This window comes from Ruditapes philippinarum, unplaced genomic scaffold (assembly GCF_026571515.1).
Source record: "Ruditapes philippinarum isolate M1 unplaced genomic scaffold, ASM2657151v2 ctg6223_1_1_1_1, whole genome shotgun sequence".
In the NCBI taxonomy this organism is placed as follows: Eukaryota; Metazoa; Mollusca; class Bivalvia; order Venerida; family Veneridae; genus Ruditapes; species Ruditapes philippinarum.
In genome coordinates this window covers 9,257-30,371 of record NW_026862530.1, presented here as the reverse complement: position 1 = coordinate 30,371, position 21,115 = coordinate 9,257, and the positions used below count along the sequence as shown (strand labels likewise).

At 33.5% G+C, this 21,115-nt stretch overlaps 1 protein-coding gene and 1 long non-coding RNA gene across 2 annotated transcripts; one reads left to right on the top strand and one right to left on the bottom strand.

The window, feature by feature from the left end:
• Positions 1 to 313: 313 nt before the first annotated feature.
• LOC132719384 (leucine--tRNA ligase, mitochondrial-like) lies at positions 314 to 20,638 on the bottom strand. Its single transcript, XM_060703148.1, has 10 exons — positions 20,555 to 20,638; positions 6,416 to 6,548; positions 5,535 to 5,639; positions 4,926 to 5,054; positions 4,225 to 4,316; positions 3,537 to 3,597; positions 2,269 to 2,358; positions 1,501 to 1,643; positions 938 to 1,051; positions 314 to 439 (listed from the first exon to the last, which is right to left on the bottom strand). Exons 1-9 carry the CDS (start codon positions 20,578 to 20,580, stop codon positions 1,033 to 1,035), a joined length of 798 nt encoding a protein of 265 aa, XP_060559131.1. The 5' UTR covers positions 20,581 to 20,638; the 3' UTR covers positions 314 to 439; positions 938 to 1,032.
• LOC132719385 (uncharacterized) lies at positions 15,092 to 16,158 on the top strand. The gene is made up of 2 exons (XR_009624214.1): positions 15,092 to 15,468; positions 15,989 to 16,158. It is a non-coding gene; the product is annotated as an uncharacterized LOC132719385 (long non-coding RNA).
• Positions 20,639 to 21,115: the final 477 nt, after the last annotated feature.

Genomic DNA, 21,115 nt, shown 5'->3' with positions numbered 1-21,115 from the left:
TTGTTTGTTTTGGGTTTTATGTCACATCGACACAGTAAAGGTCATATCGTGACGATCCAGCTTTACTGATGGAGGAAGACCTCAGGTGCCCTTCCGTGCATTATTTCAGGCACGAACGGGTACCCGAGTAGAACCACCGACATTCCGTAAGCTAGCTGGATAGCTTCCTCACATGAAGATAATAAGAAGTTTAATCAAAGGAGTGGGGAAAAGAAATTTAATCAAAGAAGTGGAAATGTGAAATTTAATTAAAGGAGCGGGAATAAAAAGTTTAATTAGAGGACTGGGAAACATAGTTTAATCATACAGTTACCTTACAATAATACTTTTCATGGTTATATCTATGCTCTGTTGACAAGGCTATATGTGACACACCAAACACTGCCTCTGGTACATCCGTGAATACTGAGAGAGGTTCCTCGAAGTCTTTACCATCTCGCTGCATGTGTATAAATTATTATGTCACATGACTTTATATTGACACTACATGAATATCTAATATTTACAGGATTCAAATTATCAGAGAAAACCTAAGATTTCCTTCAATCTGCTGATACAAATAGACATTTGTTTGGCACCTTTTGCCGTAAATAAGAGCAGGGGGAATTGGGGCAAGGTAAAATCAATTGTCCGTATTGCCCAGGTTGTCCCATAGCCTGTATGGACAAATGGAAATTTTCAAATTTTCAAGAATTAAGTATAAATATCATACGGATAAGTTAAGAAATGCTTCATATCAAAACAGACAAATAAGTCAAAAATCGGATTTTGCTGGCCCGGACATAAACATATTTTTCAAATATTGCATAATATTTTCAAACATGGCAACTTATTTTAAAAGTTTATCATATATACTTCAGCCCATTGCATAACATGAACAAACATTGAGTAAATATTTCATTATGTAAAGTTTTTTAACACATCTTAAGGAACTTACCTTTAATGCAAAATCGAATTTACAGCCTGTACATTCCCCTATCCAAGTTTTCTGCATGCTAATAACATTGTTCCACAAGTCAGATCTCACTGTATCTAGGCCTTGTAAAAGGGACTGAAAATGAAAAAGAGCTTACAATATCAACATTGTGTGAAAGTAACAAAAATTGGTTCAATTATTTAAGAGTTAAATTTCAATCAAACATTACTCCTAAAACCTTCAATAAATCACTTTTGAAGACTTACTTTTATAGAAATGATTAAGTGATATTTGAATGTAAATTATTCAGACTAAACTTAAAGTGAGAGGCTGAGTGGTTAACCCGTCAGACTAGTTATCTAAGAATTGCTGACCGCGTGGGTTCAAATCCTGTCAGGGGGCAAGCCATTGTTTCCTTGAGCAAGAAACTTTACATTCATTGCTTAGTACTGGTTGGTTCAAGGAATGGATTCAAAGAGTGTTTCAATTAGCTTATATCTTCCAACACAATCAAAAACTAAAATAAATTTGTATAAACTAAACTTAAAACTCACACAAATCCCTCAAGAGTAAGATGATATTACCTGAGCATATGCTGTAGTTTAAATGTACCACTGTTTAAGGTATCTTTTCTCCACTTTCGCTCCTGATTCCACGAGCAGCCTTTATCATCCACCTGCTCGTCCGCCAGTACCGTCTCATCCACTGGGTCCCAGTTTACACTAGCCTGTAAATACATTGCATTAATTTCTTACTAAATTCTTACAAAAAGATGTGTCAATCGCCATTTCATTAATGATATTCAAATTAGTTCAGTTTAAACATATTACTTTTAATTTCATTGTGAATGAAGTTTTTGGAAATTGTATCAATCATTTTTAAGTCTGCTTCCTGAACTTACTTACTTCCAATGTCACATGTGTAAAACATTATTATGATGAAAAGGGCTAGGTTAACAACTAAGTCACCATATTCCTTAAATACAAAAATGTGGATCCAACTGCTGTACCATGTTTCTTTTAAATTTGCTAGATCAGCAATATTTATTCAGAAAAAAATCTTTTTTAACAAAATTGCAAAGCAGAAATTCAAAAAAGGTAACATTTCAAAACCTAGAAATGCTTGACCTCTGCAATAAATACAAGAAGCAAATAAATTTTGTTACGTCTTTTCTGCTCAGTACTGATGTTTATAGGACATCCAAAATGATGCTATCATTCTTGTAAGCATTCAAAAGTTCAAAAACATTCTTCTAAATATCATGTAGACATAATGTGAGATAATTTCAAAAGTTTACCCTTTTTTGAAGCTTGAGCATTTTGAAATGAATAATAATAAATTTCTATACAAACCTGTTTCTGATACACCAAGCCTGCCTCGTACATTTTCAAGAATATATACTGTGTCCATTTATAGTAGGAAGGATCACAAGTTGTCAATTCCTATAGAATAAACATAAATGTATGTATTGAAAATTAAAACAATATGTGTTATATATAAAAAGAGCCGTCAGAAGGACAGCATTATCGACTATTCTCAGTGCTTGATAGTAAAACAAGAGCCTGGATAATGTAGAATTTTATAAGGTTAAAAAGGGCCATAATTCCGTTAAAATCCATGTTAGTTGTTTTGGAGATTAACCAAAGTTTTTTGGTTTTTTTTTGGTTTTACGTCACATCGACACAGTATAGGTCATATCGCGATGTTCCAGCTTTACTGGTGGAGGAAGACCTCAGGTGCCCTTCCGTGCATTATTTCAGGCACGAACGGGCACCTGAGTAGAACCACCGATGTTCCGTAAGCTAGGTGGATAGGATTAACCAAAGTGTGACGCCGGTGAGTACAATAGCTCTCTCTACTCTTTTAGTGTCAAGCTAACTAATACAACTTTTTTTACTTGTATAAGTAACCTTTAATAAAAGAAAACATCTCTTACAACTAAGAGTTATGCTGTTTTTTCCTAAACTGTTATGTGTAAATTCCATATTGGTAATACACTTTTTAACATACATACATACCGCCATTTTAGTCTGTGCAACTTAGAAATGTTTGTTACGAAAATAACATACAAGATTACATTTCTATTTTATTGAACTTGAATCATTCTAAAGCCTCAACTTTTGAAATTCCCAGTTTCTTAAATTTTAAGTTGTGATTACTAGTTTCCTAGTCGGAAACTTTTTCTCAATTCTACCATCAATTCCAGTACTATATCTGCATTACATAATTTAATAACTTTCGTTCACTAACAAGATTTGTCCCAAAGGAAGATCATTTGATGTTGGTTAACCGTTACCATCCTAAAAACCTTTAATGGACTTGTCTATCTTACAGTCTGGATGAAACCATTCTTCACCTTTTGGGAAATTATCAAAAGAAGTACTGACTGAACAGTGTAGACCATGTGTATGGGCAGAATTACATGCAACCAGCAGGCTAAAGGTTACAGTCTTTTTTTGTGTAAATCCTTTCATGCCATGAAACAAATTTAGAAGAAAAATATTTTAGTTGTACTGTTGATATCTTAAGTGACAGGGTGAAAGTGTGATCCTAATACAATAGGGAAGTCAATCCAAAAGATTCTAGATTTAAGAGGAGTACAATAGATAAAAATATTTACCCGTTCCCAATCAAAAGCACAGCAAAGATTCTGTAACTGTTCCTTCATTGTAGCAATATTACTGAAATGACATTTCATTCAACAATCTAAATATCCAATTTAATAAATTTCAACTAAAAAATAAATTTGTTCTATAAAGGTAATGTAAACTAACTTATTTTTTTATGAGTCCTAAGTTTATCTATACAATATTTTATTATTTTTTATTTTTACATGAGATAGGTCAAAGGTCAGTGATATGACTTTCATTAACCAGAAAGTATTTACCTTTATTTTACCAGTGATTAAAATAATAGCGACAAAAATTCAGCCACTCATGTTCAGTATCTTAGAACAAGTTACCATTCTCTTAACTATTTATTTTATCAAGAATTAATAGTTTTTCCTAAACATAAAAAAGAGCATGGAAAGCAGCTACTTCGCCATAGGCTAATACATATTGAATATAGCCTAAAAATTATTAGTTAGGACAGTATAACAAGAGTGTAGCTTTCAATGATTATTGTCACCAAACCAAGGTTTTCATTTTTATCCTAGACAATATATGTGCTAATGAAAACAACCTTTTTAGCAAAGGGTCAAGGGGGATATTTAAATCAACAGGCTGAAAATGCAACCGATTTTAGCAGCATTTCAACCGATGATATTGATCGCCAATCTGTTAATAACGAAAGCCCTGTCCACCAACCTGTAGGTCCAATCCTTCGGGTGTAAGCCTCTCTCTATGGCAGCATTCTCAGCAGGTAACCCAAATGCGTCCCAACCCATCGGATGTATCACCTGAAATTATAAATACTACAGATTTATATTAACTTCTTACATACATGTATTACCAATGCATGTGAAAGGCTTATGAATAGCATATTTGTTTTATATATAACTTTTGGCAAAATGACTTGATAACTTTTCAATGTAAGTTAAATTGTAAACTGCTCAGTATATTTCATCAGATCTGATTCTTGACATAACATTAAGTCACTAATGATATAAAACAAGTAAGTTATGACATCTGATAATTGATTAATTTTTTTCAATATGTTTCTAAACCATTTGATTGTAACACATGAATCTAAGATAAACATTATCTACAAATTAACAGCATAGGTTGTTACATGAAGTATGTTTTTTTACATTATGAATAGTAAAGATGATAACATTTGACCAATGCCGACCAGTAAACAGCAATGCCAGCCTGCACATATACAGTCTGACCTTAACTACCATATATACTATAAGCTGTTCAATCTTAAATCCTGTTTTGAAAAGTTCCAAATTCAAAGGAGACAAAGTCTTTTGCATAAATTCAGCAGAACAAAGTTAGAATAAAAATATTTTTAAAGGAAATTAAGTGAATGTTCATGTATTACAAAAGCCTACAAGACAACGCACCTTGTGACCTAGCATTCTATGGTACCTAGCCATGACATCGCTGATGGTATAAACACGCACATGACCCATATGCAGCTTTCCACTTGGGTACGGAAACATTGACAGGGCATAGAACTTTTCATCACCCTCCTGGAATCAAAAACAAGGGATTACTATCATTAAGATTTCTAAATCTTCACAATTCCATGTATGTGAACAATGAGATACACCAACCTAGACTTCAGTTGAGGTGTAGAATATAAGGATCTTACACCGGCTGTTGGTACAGACTGAAATATCTAGATTAAGAGTGGCAATCAGGCCTTGTCAAGTTTCCGGTAAACCAATACCCGAGAGCAAGATATTCCTGTCTGGGAAAACTAAATGTACTAAATTTATCAGCACACTATTGCTTGACCTACATAAAGTATTAAAATGCAACCAATCATACATTATAATTGGACATGTTAAAGAGCACACAACTACTTTTTGCTATTTCTTTCAGTTTTCTTTCTGGATGGTACTACCCAGCCCTTTTTGGGGCTTTTTATTTTCAAATATAATGAAATACATGTAACAAATCTACACATTTTTCTGAAATTAAGCATGGCAAGTGTTCACAGAACATACCTTAATGTCCGAGAGGTCAGCTTTATTTTGAGCATCATAGTTGTGAAGTCTTTCTTTCCATACTGCCTCAATATCTAGCATTAAAGTTTTACTCAACTGGTTTGCCTGAAAGTATCAAATCTAAAGTAATCTTCACAAACAAAGAGAAATAGTTTAAATATCACTTAAAGACAAACCATAGCAAGAAACAAGAGCTGTCCGTAGGACAGCACACTCGACTAGTCTAAGCGCTTGATAGTAAAAGAGCCTTGATAATGTAAAATTTTCACAAGTTCATAAAAGGGCTAATTTCTTTTTAGAGCCAGTCCTATTATGCTCACAAAGAAGTGTATATAAATTTCAAGTTGTTTCAAAGCAAGATGACAATGAAATATGAAAATATCTGAGGTAAAACACACACTTAAACGTAAATTCTAAGTCGAAAAAGGGGCATAATTCTGTCTAAATGCTTGATAGAGTAACCTCCTCCTGTCTACAGGTTAGGGGCATGATGGTGAACAAGTGTGTAAAGTTTCAAAGCCATATGTCAGTGGACTTTGAAAATATTTGAGGTATTAAAAAAAACTTTAACATAAGTGGTCACACCAGCCCGACGCTCGGTAGACTAGTATAGCTCTAATTATTTTTATCGAATAGTTAAGCCAAAACCCAAGACTTACATCTTTGTAACGTAATAGGCCATGAATATCCATCACTTTTTACAACAAAAAGAGGTAATTGAATGCAAATCTGCAAGAATGCCTGCCCGCTGGCACTTGGGGTAGTAGGTTGCACAAAAGGTAAATTTTTTCTCCAGTAGTTACAAATAGTTACAAAAAGTTATCAGCAAAACTCTGTTTTTTGTATTCAACAGTTGCATAAACATTAAAAACTTTACAAACCCAAAGTCCGTTCTTTTCATAGAGAGATGCTGGTACACAAAGACAGCGGCACTGCTGTACATTGATCAAAGTGTGCTTCATAACAGACCATGACACATTCGGCATACACTTTAACAGCTTCATTCCAGTAACCCTAAATTCAGCAAAACTAGAAATGTGTCCATAGGACACTGGTGCCCCCACCGCGCCACTGTTCTGTCAATCATTTTACTAAGTCAAGGGAAATAAATCTACAAATACTGGATAAATCCACAAGCAAAACCCCAGGTGCAAATCTAAAATATGCTGAGCAACCTGCCTATAAGGTTTAATGACTATGTCAAATCCTTTTTGAGAAACTTGCGACACAAATTGAAAATTGCAAAAAATTTTCTAAGTGAAGGGCAATAACTCTAAAAATACTAAATAAATCCAGAAAAAAATACCTGGTGCACAACTGCACAACTGATCAACATTCCTGTAAAGTTTCATGACTCTAGGTCAAATACTTTTTGAGTTACGTGCGACACAAGTTGAAAATAGCAAAATTTTACTAAGTCAAGGGCAATGACTCTGAAAATACTAAGAATATCCAGACGAAAATACCCAGGTGCACAACTACACATGCTGATCAACATTCCTGTAAAGTTTCATGACTCTAGGTCAAATACTTTTTGAGTTACATGCGACACAAGTTGAAAATTGCAAAATTTTACTAAGTCAAGGGCAATAACTCTGAAAATACTTAAAATATCCAGACGAAAATACCCAGGTGCACAACTACACATGCTGATCAACATTCCTGTAAAGTTTCATGACTCTAGGTCAAATACTTTTTGAGTTACGTGCGACACAAAAGTGAACGGACGGACGGACGGATGGACGGACGGACAAGGGTAAATCTAAATGCCCGCCACTAACGTGGGGGCACAACAAAGTAAAAATAAATGTACAAATGTATTCTCTAAAAACAACAGGGTTCTAATTGATTACTACTGTCATAAACTTCAAGTACTTTCAATTGCTGTCCATGAATAAACAAACTTTATCATACCAAGTTTTTGGGACTTGTAACCTCACCTTGAGTTGAAGTTGATTGAAGTAAGGAATGATGAATGTCTATAGATAAAAAAAATTACATTCATGGTATCATGTATTTGAAAAAAATCAATTAAATACTGATGTATGATAACTTAATTACTTATTTATCTTTGTTTAAAACATAGAAATGTCAAATGATGAAGAAGAAATGGCCATTTTCATAATAAAATGGAGAAAATAGACATATATTTTTTCATATGTTTTAGATAACGACTGGTTTATGCTTGCTTAAAAAATTCCACATGTAAACCAATCTAAGACATATGAAAAAATATATGTATATTTCCCCCATTTTATTATCAAAATGGGTATTTCTCCATCATGATTCATCATTTGACATTTCAGGCTGTCATAAAAAAAATCTGTCCCATGCCATGGGACAGATAACCTGATATTGCTAAAACGTCTTGCACAAATTGGTCGAAATATCTTGGGCAGTTTTTGCAGGTCAGACTTTCTTATAGAGACCTGGCCAGCCATTGGCTAAAAGATGTGCAGGGGAAACCATAAGATTCAATGGGACATGAGGCGATTTGATAAAAATGGCATGTTTTTAAGAATAAAAACTTATTTAGAAATTAACACTAAACTGAAATTTGTTTTCTTAAGAAAATGAAATATTTCAAAAGTCTCTATCAATGATAATTTGTGACCTGGATATTTGCATTACTCAATACAGTGTCAGTCATTGAATTTAAGATTATGAATTTACCAGCCCTAATTCCAGTTTTGAATTTATTCTACTTAGGAAATAGATATCAATTCTGAGTGCATTGTTGTAGAATAATGCACGGTTTGAGTTCAAATGCGTAGTAATATAATCAAGAAGGCCGATAGGCCTGAGTGATTAATTACAAAGCATTTGAACGAAAAACGTGCATTATTATACAATAATGCACGAAGAATTAATATCTATTTCCATTCTAACACATCAAGAAAAAATGTAATTATTATTATAAAGTTGGACTTTATGTTTGGTGGTTAAATTTGTTTTCGCCTCAGAGTTTCCAATAGAAATGTTCTTTAAAGGCTGTTCCAGTGGGTTGATAAATTGTAGTTAAATCTACCGTGTGTAGAATAACGAATTTTGAAAACGTTGATAAAACTTTGTTTGTTTATTTTATTTCACTCTATAATTTTTAAAGCAAAATACAAATTATTAAAAGTGAAATAAATGTAAAACTTAACTCGTTTGTGACATTAAAATAGCGTACTTGATTTGATTGTTTTGCACGTGCTGTTTGGCGCTACATAGTGACGTCACGTAAACAACACTTTAAACGCCTGTACAGCGTTAACGACTGAATTAAAGATATTGGTGTTCAGATTCATTTTCTTAGTTAGACCATTTTCTTTCATTCTAAATAGCTTTCACAACAAAATTCGACAAGAAATGATTTTATTTATCAGACTTTTTAAAAAAAATGGCGCACTCAATGTGAAAATACACAGGGAGGTAATAAGAACGGCGAGTGCATTGTTGTAGAATAATGCACGCTTCGGGCCTTCTTTGCTTATATAGAAAAAAATCTGATAGTGTTAGAATATATATTTAACTAAATTTTCTTATAACATTTACACTGGTCATAACTAATTTTCCCTGGCCATGGGCCACCGGGCCAGTGCTAATTTCGATGACTGCAGTGTTTGAGCAGTACCTTTAAATGCTTGCAGAAATCATGGTCACAAAATGGACAAATGTCATTTTTTTTCGCCGATTCTTAAATTTTTCATTCATTATTGTACAGTGAAATTTGTGAAAACCGGACGCTGAGAAAATCGGAACTCTCTAAATACCCGACGAATAATTCAGTCCCAAATTTTCCCTTCTTTAAACTATTGTATTAAACATTGACAATACCGGAATCTGTAAAAACCGAATATCGGACGGTTGATTAGGGACTACAAAGTCAATTATATAAACAATTACCCTGACAATACCGGACGCCGAATGTGTGAATAGCCTTGTGTACTTATCAATTGGTTGTGTCTAATACGCTAACTGAGCGGTAACGGAACAATGATTGTCTGATTTGTTTATAATGTCTCTTTTCACAGTTTGATTTATCTTAAGGTATATATGTTACCGTTTTTATAAATGCCAAAATGTACGAGGAATTGATCAGTTAAATTTGTGTTCTCATATTTCCAAGGCAATTACATTTTAACAGTTTCAAAAGCAAAACCAATAGTAAACTTTATTTATTAGTACACCTATGCCTAGGCTCATCTGAAAGGGGTGATTTTCTCTTTGGCATTTACCAAGTACCTCAATGGTTGTTTAACAAAAAAGATTTTCTTAAAATGTATGAAATCTTAAAGTAAAATGGTGAACTATTAAATTACTTTGCTCTTAATCTGAATAAAATATTTTTTTTAGTTCTATATGTAACATTTCGATAAAAATATAATAAAATAGTAAAAGTAAAACTACTGGCAGGTTCATTAAGACTAGGAGGCACTTAAGACTGTTTAAGCCTGATACCTTGGAAATAAGGGTAACACGGAAATACGAGGCACCAGTATATATTCATTTCCTAGAATTACAACGCAACGAAAACGCATTTATCGGCGCTAAGTTCTATTCCATGGCCGAAAAGAATTCGACGAGAGCTGTCTACAAGTGACAAAGTTAAATTAATTAAAGACAATGAAACTTTGCCGAGACCTACTTTAAAAATCAGACCAATATGTTATTATTATAAACACACAAAGTAAACTATGTTCGTAAAATCATTATCCATTACCAAAATGTAAACATATGCGGATGTACTCGGACTTGGTCGTTATGAGGTAACTGCTGTTCATTTAAATCCAAATTGTTATTGTATTTATATGCAATAATGGGACAAAAACAATTAAAACATATTTTCTTGTATTTTTATCATTTCTTTATTTAGCAGTATACGTACACATTATCTTGAAAATGCAAATATACAGCATCCTTTGTAAGTCATTGCTCGGTTATAATATAAGATCCAGAACAGCTGAAGGGGACATTGAGAATACCGGACCGCTGAGAAAACCGGACAAAACCCTCAGTCCGAAGACCGTCCGGTTTTCTCAACTTTCACTGTATATAAATTGGTGAAAACAGATAAATTAGATGTTTTAAAGTTCATTCTGTTAGGTAAAAAGGCAAGATTTTAGCATTTAATCATTGAAGCGTCTAGTCCAGTATATACAGGAATATGGTATTTTGTGTGGTGCTCTAATCCCAGCTAGAAGAGCTGGCTCAACGTGCCTGCTCCCAAATTGAGCTTTACAGTAATGCGAGTAACTGCTAGATAGTGATGGGTTTGAAAACTTTCAGTACCGAACTGACACATCGCAACTTTTTCGAATTACAAGATAAAGATAAAAGCCGAGGTATTCTGATTGAAACCGGAAACGTAGACTGGTGTCCTGCAAACTTATATGGGAACCATAATAGGACAGAGAACCAGAATAGACAGAAGCAGTGTATAAAATACCAAATGACAATTTTAAAATGGAAAATGTAAAATAAAAATGAATAATCATTTTATACTATTTCAGGGTAAAAGAACATCGAGCTCCGTTTGAGGCTTTGCCTTTTTATATTTAAAAGTGTAGGCCTGTCCTGTGATCAGCAGAAATTTCAATGAAAATGGGAGTAGTCATTTTGCTACCACTATCTAACAAGATCATTTTTATGTGTCAAGACATTTCATTCTCCTAGCAAAATCACCTCTTTAGCATGTAAAACTAAGGTAGGATTTTAAGATAAGCTAAACCAGTTTTCATAAAGCAAGTCAATGGGAAAATCAATACGAGTGTCTGACCTATATGCTCTTGGGGACAAAAAATGCAGCGCATAAACAGATATATCATCTGTGACTGTAACACCTAACATCTTAACCCATTGCTTCATGAGCATTTTGTGAAAAATGGCTGTTTTCATTGAAAAGTCTCCCGTTACAAGTTCAAATTGCTATAATACTATAAAAACTCCTTCAACACTAATCAAACTTGGCACAAATGTTGACTGGACCATTGCCCTTGAAACAACATGCTCAGGCTTAAATTTTCTGTTACCATGGCAACAAGGGGACATCTCAAAATTGCCAAAAATCACTATTTTGCGTTGATTTTTTCCATCAAAATTGATTTCAAAGTGCTGCAACTTTTCAATGGATTGAGATAGAGTCAAATGCTTTTCAGCGTTGGTTACACGTTACCTTATGATCAATCTGGGGTCATTTACAGCCTCTCACAAGTCCAAAATTTTCTTGGCGATGAGGGGGACTCCGCCCCCTTCAAACCCCCCAAACAGAAGGGGGCACATCCCCCTTCTGGCAACCCCCTGATGTATCTTTTGGTTGGGGGGCCGCGCCGAAAAAGAGGTCACTTTTTTTAACAACATTTCTCAAACAAAAACAAGTGTTTGGGGCCTAAATAAGGCGTTTTTTCATCATTTGAGACAACAAAAAAAGGGGGGGGTGAAAAAGGCGTTAAAAGGCGTGTATATGAAGTAATGGGTTAACAGAAAATGATGAAAATGCTTGAAATTACCCTAAATCGCGTTTTTTCATGTTTGAACATGGCCTGTCATATAAATTTGAAGAAAAATTGTTGTTTTGTAGATTTTTTTATTTTTTTCATTAACCCATTGCTTCATGAGCATTTTGTGAAAAATGGCTGTTTTCATTGAAAAGTCTCCCGTTACAAGTTCAAATTGCTATAATACTATAAAAACTCCTTCAACACTAATCAAACTTGGCACAAATGTTGACTGGACCATTGCCCTTGAAACAACATGCTCAGGCTTAAATTTTCTGTTACCATGGCAACAAGGGGACATCTCAAAATTGCCAAAAATCACTATTTTGCGTTGATTTTTTCCATCAAAATTGATTTCAAAGTGCTGCAACTTTTCAATGGATTGAGATAGAGTCAAATGCTTTTCAGCGTTGGTTACACGTTACCTTATGATCAATCTGGGGTCATTTACAGCCTCTCACAAGTCCAAAATTTTCTTGGCGATGAGGGGGACTCCGCCCCCTTCAAACCCCCCAAACAGAAGGGGGCACATCCCCCTTCTGGCAACCCCCTGATGTATCTTTTGGTTGGGGGGCCGCGCCGAAAAAGAGGTCACTTTTTTTAACAACATTTCTCAAACAAAAACAAGTGTTTGGGGCCTAAATAAGGCGTTTTTTCATCATTTGAGACAACAAAAAGGGGGGGGTGAAAAAGGCGTTAAAAGGCGTGTATATGAAGTAATGGGTTAACAGAAAATGATGAAAATGCTTGAAATTACCCTAAATCGCGTTTTTTCATGTTTGAACATGGCCTGTCATATAAATTTGAAGAAAAATTGTTGTTTTGTAGATTTTTTTATTTTTTTCATTAACCCATTGCTTCATGAGCATTTTGTGAAAAATGGCTGTTTTCATTGAAAAGTCTCCCGTTACAAGTTCAAATTGCTATAATACTATAAAAACTCTTCAACACTAATCAAACTTGGCACAAATGTTGACTGGACCATTGCCCTTGAAACAACATGCTCAGGCTTAAATTTTCTGTTACCATGGCAACGAGGGGACATCTCAAAATTGCCAAAAATCACTATTTTGCGTTGATTTTTTCCATCAAAATTGATTTCAAAGTGCTGCAACTTTTCAATGGATTGAGATAGAGTCAAATGCTTTTCAGCGTTGGTTACACGTTACCTTATGATCAATCTGGGGTCATTTACAGCCTCTCACAAGTCCAAAATTTTCTTGGCGATGAGGGGGACTCCGCCCCCCTTCAAACCCCCCAAACAGAAGGGGGCACATCCCCCTTCTGGCAACCCCCTGATGTATCTTTTGGTTGGGGGGCCGCGCCGAAAAAGAGGTCACTTTTTTTAACAACATTTCTCAAACAAAAACAAGTGTTTGGGGCCTAAATAAGGCGTTTTTTCATCATTTGAGACAACAAAAAGGGGGGGGGTGAAAAAGGCGTTAAAAGGCGTGTATATGAAGTAATGGGTTAACAGAAAATGATGAAAATGCTTGAAATTACCCTAAATCGCGTTTTTTCATGTTTGAACATGGCCTGTCATATAAATTTGAAGAAAAATTGTTGTTTTGTAGATTTTTTTATTTTTTTCATTAACCCATTGCTTCATGAGCATTTTGTGAAAAATGGCTGTTTTCATTGAAAAGTCTCCCGTTACAAGTTCAAATTGCTATAATACTATAAAAACTGCTTCAACACTAATCAAACTTGGCACAAATGTTGACTGGACCATTGCCCTTGAAACAACATGCTCAGGCTTAAATTTTCTGTTACCATGGCAACAAGGGGACATCTCAAAATTGCCAAAAATCACTATTTTGCGTTGATTTTTTCCATCAAAATTGATTTCAAAGTGCTGCAACTTTTCAATGGATTGAGATAGAGTCAAATGCTTTTCAGCGTTGGTTACACGTTACCTTATGATCAATCTGGGGTCATTTACAGCCTCTCACAAGTCCAAAATTTTCTTGGCGATGAGGGGGACTCCGCCCCCCTTCAAACCCCCCAAACAGAAGGGGGCACATCCCCCTTCTGGCAACCCCCTGATGTATCTTTTGGTTGGGGGGCCGCGCCGAAAAAGAGGTCACTTTTTTTAACAACATTTCTCAAACAAAAACAAGTGTTTGGGGCCTAAATAAGGCGTTTTTTCATCATTTGAGACAACAAAAAGGGGGGGTGAAAAAGGCGTTAAAAGGCGTGTATATGAAGTAATGGGTTAACAGAAAATGATGAAAATGCTTGAAATTACCCTAAATCGCGTTTTTTCATGTTTGAACATGGCCTGTCATATAAATTTGAAGAAAAATTGTTGTTTTGTAGATTTTTTTATTTTTTTCATTAACCCATTGCTTCATGAGCATTTTGTGAAAAATGGCTGTTTTCATTGAAAAGTCTCCCGTTACAAGTTCAAATTGCTATAATACTATAAAAACTCCTTCAACACTAATCAAACTTGGCACAAATGTTGACTGGACCATTGCCCTTGAAACAACATGCTCAGGCTTAAATTTTCTGTTACCATGGCAACAAGGGGACATCTCAAAATTGCCAAAAATCACTATTTTGCGTTGATTTTTTCCATCAAAATTGATTTCAAAGTGCTGCAACTTTTCAATGGATTGAGATAGAGTCAAATGCTTTTCAGCGTTGGTTACACGTTACCTTATGATCAATCTGGGGTCATTTACAGCCTCTCACAAGTCCAAAATTTTCTTGGCGATGAGGGGGACTCCGCCCCCCTTCAAACCCCCCAAACAGAAGGGGGCACATCCCCCTTCTGGCAACCCCCTGATGTATCTTTTGGTTGGGGGGCCGCGCCGAAAAAGAGGTCACTTTTTTTAACAACATTTCTCAAACAAAAACAAGTGTTTGGGGCCTAAATAAGGCGTTTTTTCATCATTTGAGACAACAAAAAAAGGGGGGGGTGAAAAAGGCGTTAAAAGGCGTGTATATGAAGTAATGGGTTAACAGAAAATGATGAAAATGCTTGAAATTACCCTAAATCGCGTTTTTTCATGTTTGAACATGGCCTGTCATATAAATTTGAAGAAAAATTGTTGTTTTGTAGATTTTTTTATTTTTTTCATTCAGGGCTTCCGTTAACGGGCGTACGGCCGTAAATTACGCCCGAAAATCGTATATGTACGCCGAAAATTAAGATCAATGACGTACCGCTGACTTCCAAAAATTTAGGAATACGGCGAAAATCGTAAGCCGCGACGTACGCCACGACCATTTCTCACTTTCCTGGCGTACGATTGGATCATTTATTTAACTCCGCCTCCTGAATTGAATGGTTGACATGACATCGATGGGTGAAATTATGCGAATGCACCTGGCGCGTGACGAATTAGCGAGTGTTGATTTATGACCTTGATAAGCGTGAAAACAAAGTGATTGGATTAATTGTTTGTTTTGTACGGATAATGGATAGTTAATTGACATAAACTGGGGTAGGTATCTGTTTTTACTTCAATTAGATAAAATGATTTATTAATTATTGTGTGCATCGGTAAGTTTGAATGTATCCGAAAGTTTGCCGAGTCGGCGAAGCGTGTTTTTGTCTTTTGATTTTTTTTCCTTTTTGAAGTTAAAGACGTTTTATTTTCACACATTCTATAGATGTTGATTTGATTTTATTTTTTTTCACTCGCTAATTATGAGAAGCAAAGTAACATTTAAAAATCTTTTTCCCTACCCACTCTCAAAATGTCTCAACGCTCACTTCTGCAATTTGGCGTATCTCAAAAATGTAATTAAAAAAATTAATTTGGTCAAAAACGGTGTTCGAAATTATTTTCATAAAACTTTCAATTTACAAGCCTGATTAAATTTAACCATTTTGGGTTGTTAATGTGTTATGAATACTGTAGTAAATAATTTTAAACACAAGAGATATTTAAACAACAATTTTTATTTTACAAATAAGAAAAATAACAATGCTAAAGGATGTCATGTTTTTTTTTATTTCAGGAAATCTACAGAGATCCACCCTTTTAAAACACAATGAATCCACAAAAATGCTGTGCAGGCTGATCACATGAGACAACTGTATGGTACTGATCCAGAGGTAGAAAAAGAAGAACCCATCATACACATTTCAGAATCTACTTGTACCATGATTGATTAAAGAATTAAAAGTTTTCTGGAAATATTATTTTTTTTGTTATACCAATGAGCAATTATTTGAATGTTATCACTGAAGGGTTCTACACGGTTACCACTGTCCTTGAATAACAACAATACAGTCCTTTTCAGGGTAACGTTCTTACTTCTATTGAAAATATTTACCCAACAATCATGTAAAGATACTTTGAACTTAAAACAATAAAAGGAATGACATTTTCAGAATCTTTTGATTAAAATAATTGCTTTTACTTGTATCATCCCATACTATAAATCAAACATTGAAACATGAAAATTATACGCGTAAGAACAACTGACTTCCAGAAATTTACCTCATGACTTCCAAAATTCCTTGAAAGGAAGTCCTGACTTCCTAAAAAAAAATCCTAGTGGAAGCCCTGTTCATTAACCCATTGCTTCATGAGCATTTTGTGAAAAATGGCTGTTTTCATTGAAAAGTCTCCCGTTACAAGTTCAAATTGCTATAATACTATAAAAACTCCTTCAACACTAATCAAACTTGGCACAAATGTTGACTGGACCATTGCCCTTGAAACAACATGCTCAGGCTTAAATTTTCTGTTACCATGGCAACAAGGGGACATCTCAAAATTGCCAAAAATCACTATTTTGCGTTGATTTTTTCCATCAAAATTGATTTCAAAGTGCTGCAACTTTTCAATGGATTGAGATAGAGTCAAATGCTTTTCAGCGTTGGTTACACGTTACCTTATGATCAATCTGGGGTCATTTACAGCCTCTCACAAGTCCAAAATTTTCTTGGCGATGAGGGGGACTCCGCCCCCCTTCAAACCCCCCAAACAGAAGGGGGCACATCCCCCTTCTGGCAACCCCCTGATGTATCTTTTGGTTGGGGGGCCGCGCCGAAAAAGAGGTCACTTTTTTTAACAACATTTCTCAAACAAAAACAAGTGTTTGGGGCCTAAATAAGGCGTTTTTTCATCATTTGAGACAACAAAAAAAGGGGGGGGTGAAAAAGGCGTTAAAAGGCGTGTATATGAAGTAATGGGTTAAGTTGTTTGACCTATTCATATGTATATTCAGTCTAAAGTAGACTACCATCAATGCATATCGCCAGTTTTGAGCATTTTTTCAAATAGATCTAATAGATCTAGATCTATTTTCGAATGTTTAAAAATAAACATCGCGAAAACGGGTTTGCCTAAAATACGAAAGTGAGATTTTTGACGAAAGTGAGCGAAAGTGAGCGAAAGTGACTTTTAAAATATTAATTGTAACGTTTTGATAGACTTAAACAATAAAATTGCAGTTTGTAGACGTATATTATTAAAAATTACTTATATTTATTATAAAAAATAATCATAATGATGATTTATTCGGTTTTTATTTGCATAATTCATATACACAAATTCTTATATCTGCCTTTCGCTTACATTGAAAAATACGAAAGTGACTTTTAAAATATAAAATATAACGTTTAAATTGAAATTATTTATACTATTATTGCACAAAGTGGACGTATAATATCAGAAAATGATAATATTTACTTTCAAAGATAATCATTATGATGATTAAATCGCCATTTATACTATACAGTACACAAGTTTATACAGAGATCTTCCTTTCGCTCGCATTGAAAAATACGAAAGTGGCTTACAAAATATCAAATACATTTGTATACTGTTTAAATTGAATGTATTACTAAAATTGCAATTAATTTGTAGACGTACAATATCAAAAGTCAATTATATTTATTTTTGAACATAATCATTATGATGATTTAACCGCCCTTTATTTGCATTACACAAGTTAAAAGATCTTCCTTTCCCTCACATTGAAAAATACGAAAGTGACTTAAAACATGTCAAATATAGCGCTGAAAGACGCATGTTTTCAGAAATGATTAAAATATATATATATAAAAAAAATAATCATTATGATGATTTAATATCCATGTATTTTCATAATTGTTGTATACCTGTTCTGATATCTTACTTTTGCCCACATTGAACAATACGAAAGTGACTTAATCGGACAAAAGTCAATGTCAATATTCACGATATTAATGTTTTTTACAATAAAAAATAAATGAGTCATTTTCATTATTATTCATGTTTTCATGGTGACTGACCTATAACTGATGATGAAAATGACTTGCACAAAATATAAAAAAAAAATCCTAACTTATAAAAAGATTGAACTTTACCGATATATATAGTACGATATTAATAGAAAATTCCGTGGATTACTTAATACCTTTTTTCATAGTGAAATATTATTTTAACAATGATGGGAAATTCTAAATTATTTTTCAAATTAACATGTACATTGCTCATCTACACCTGGATGAGCGTAATAACTGCCACTTTAATCCGTGCAAGATATCTATGGTGGTGCAGAAGAAAGGTTAATTCAATTGTCCACTCAATAAACAAACGGGCAAGTGTCATCAGTTACATACCTATAATTGGATTATAATAATACTTTAGTGGGATTAAAGCGTCATGCGGTCACCGTCGTGTGTACTATCAATTAAAGTGGATGCGAAAATGATATGACAACACGTGTTTGCATGTAAACATATTCATACTTTATTTTGTCTCATTCGTATAGATGCATTTTTAAACATATATACAACTATTCACATAAAACCTACATAAGACCATTCCATTTAAGAATTTCAAGAGACATTATAATAATGAGAAACACATTCAAGACCTATTACTGTTAGATTAGAATCAAACAGTATAATTACAATATAATATATCAACAGAATGTTAAATGTAAGGTAACACTATCGTTAATCAAAAATAAAAACTGCCCGAAAAGATGATGTAAGAAATAGAGAACTGTAAATCGTGGCCCTAACGCATAAATTGTATAATTCATGTTTTTGCCAAATATAGTTTACATAATAAATTTCATTTTTCATCTTAACATATTAAGTTTTATAAAAATGATAGTTACTATAGCTTATAACATACGTCTACAAACTGCAATATTATCATGAAATTCTATTTCAATGCTATATTTGATATTCTGTAAGTCACTTTCGTCAGGCTCACAGTAAGCGAAAGAAAGATCAATGTCTGAGCTTGTGTATTAATATTATGCTAATAAATGAAGATCAAATCATATTGATTAAAGATACTTGTTTTGATAATATACGTCTACAAACTGCATTATTAATTTTAAATGCAATTTAAACGTTATATTTGATATTTTAAAAATCACTTTCGCTTCCTCTCCCTAACATTGAAAATACGAAAGTGAGCGAAAGTAAGATCTCTGAAATTGCTATATAGAAATAATGAAAATGCATGAATATTAAAACCTCATAATGATTTTTAAGTAATTTTTATTCATTTCTGAAACTATGCGTCTACTGTTATATTAATATAAATTCAAAATAAATGGTATATTGAATGTTTTATAAGTCACTTTCGTATTTTTCAATGTGAGCGAAAGGAGAACCTATGTAGTTGTGTATAGAAATTATGCAAATAAATAGCGATTAAATCATCATATATAATGATTATTTTTGAAAATAAATATCATCAATTTCTGATAATATACGTCTACTTAGAGCAATTTTAGTAAAAAAAAAAACAAATTAACCAGTATATTTAATATTTGATATGTCACTTTAGTATTTTTCAATGTGAGCGAAAGAAAGATTTCTGAACTTGTGTATAGAAATTATGAAAATAAATAGCGATTTAAATATCATAATGATAATTTTTAAAAATAGATACTATCAAATTCCAAAACTATACGTCTACAATCTTTTATATTAATATAGATTTAAATTAATTGCTATATTTGATATTTTGAAGTCACTTTCGTATTTTTTTTCAATCTGAGCGAAGGAAGATATCTGAACTTGTGTATAAAAATAATGCAAATAAATAGCGATTAAATCATCATAATGATTATTTTAAAAAATAGGTATCATCAAGATCTACAAATTGTAATTTTAGTAAAAATTTCAATTAAAACAGAATATTTAATGTTTTATAAGTCACTTTCGTATTTTTCAATGTGAGCGAAAGGAAGATATAAGAACTTGTGTATAGAAATTATGCAAATTAGTTGCGATTAAATCATCATTATGATTATTTCTGTTAATAAATATAATTATTTTCTAAAAATATACGTCTATAAACTGCAAGTTTGTTTTATAAGTCTATCAAAATGTTATAATTACTATTTTAAAAGTCACTTTCGCTCACTTTCGCTCACTTTCGTCAAAAATCTCACTTTCGTATTTTAGGCATACCGTCGCGAAAACATATGATATAAACAATAACTTGCTTTCCTGAAAGAACTCATGTAATGCATTAAAAGCAAACTGAAAATAACAATATCTTCTTAAAACTGCAAACATTTTTAGCTATTTCGTATCGGAATAGCATGTTAAAAGCAACTCACGTGTTCAAAACTTTCGAACTGAGCATGAAAATATTTTAGTGGTAACTGACCCACGTGATGGTCAGATGGGTCTATCGATTTTCCTGCACGGGTCAATGATAACAAAAGACAAAAGAAGCTATACCCTTTTTGCTTGCATGAATGTATTGTCATATAAATGAAAAATTGATCATACATACTCTTTATTAATCAATTAGAAAATATAGACATGTACATTAGGCCCTACAAAGGAATTGAAAAATATAAACTAGATGTCCTTAAATGTTTCACTTAAACAACTTTCACTGTCTTAGTTTCATACTAGCTGGTCCTGACCAGATATCCCCAGCTTCATCAAGAGGTTACTCCCATACTGATCCGCATCTTCCAAATCTATTCAAAAACAGGTATTGTCAAAGATGACTGGAAGCATGCAATAATTGCCCCCAGTTTACAAAAAGGCCCAAAATGCAAAGCAAGGAATTATAGAGACCTATCTCCCTCACATGCATTGAGTCTTAATGATGGAAGACAACTTAATGTCCGATATAATGTATTTTAATGAAAAACACAACGTCCTTA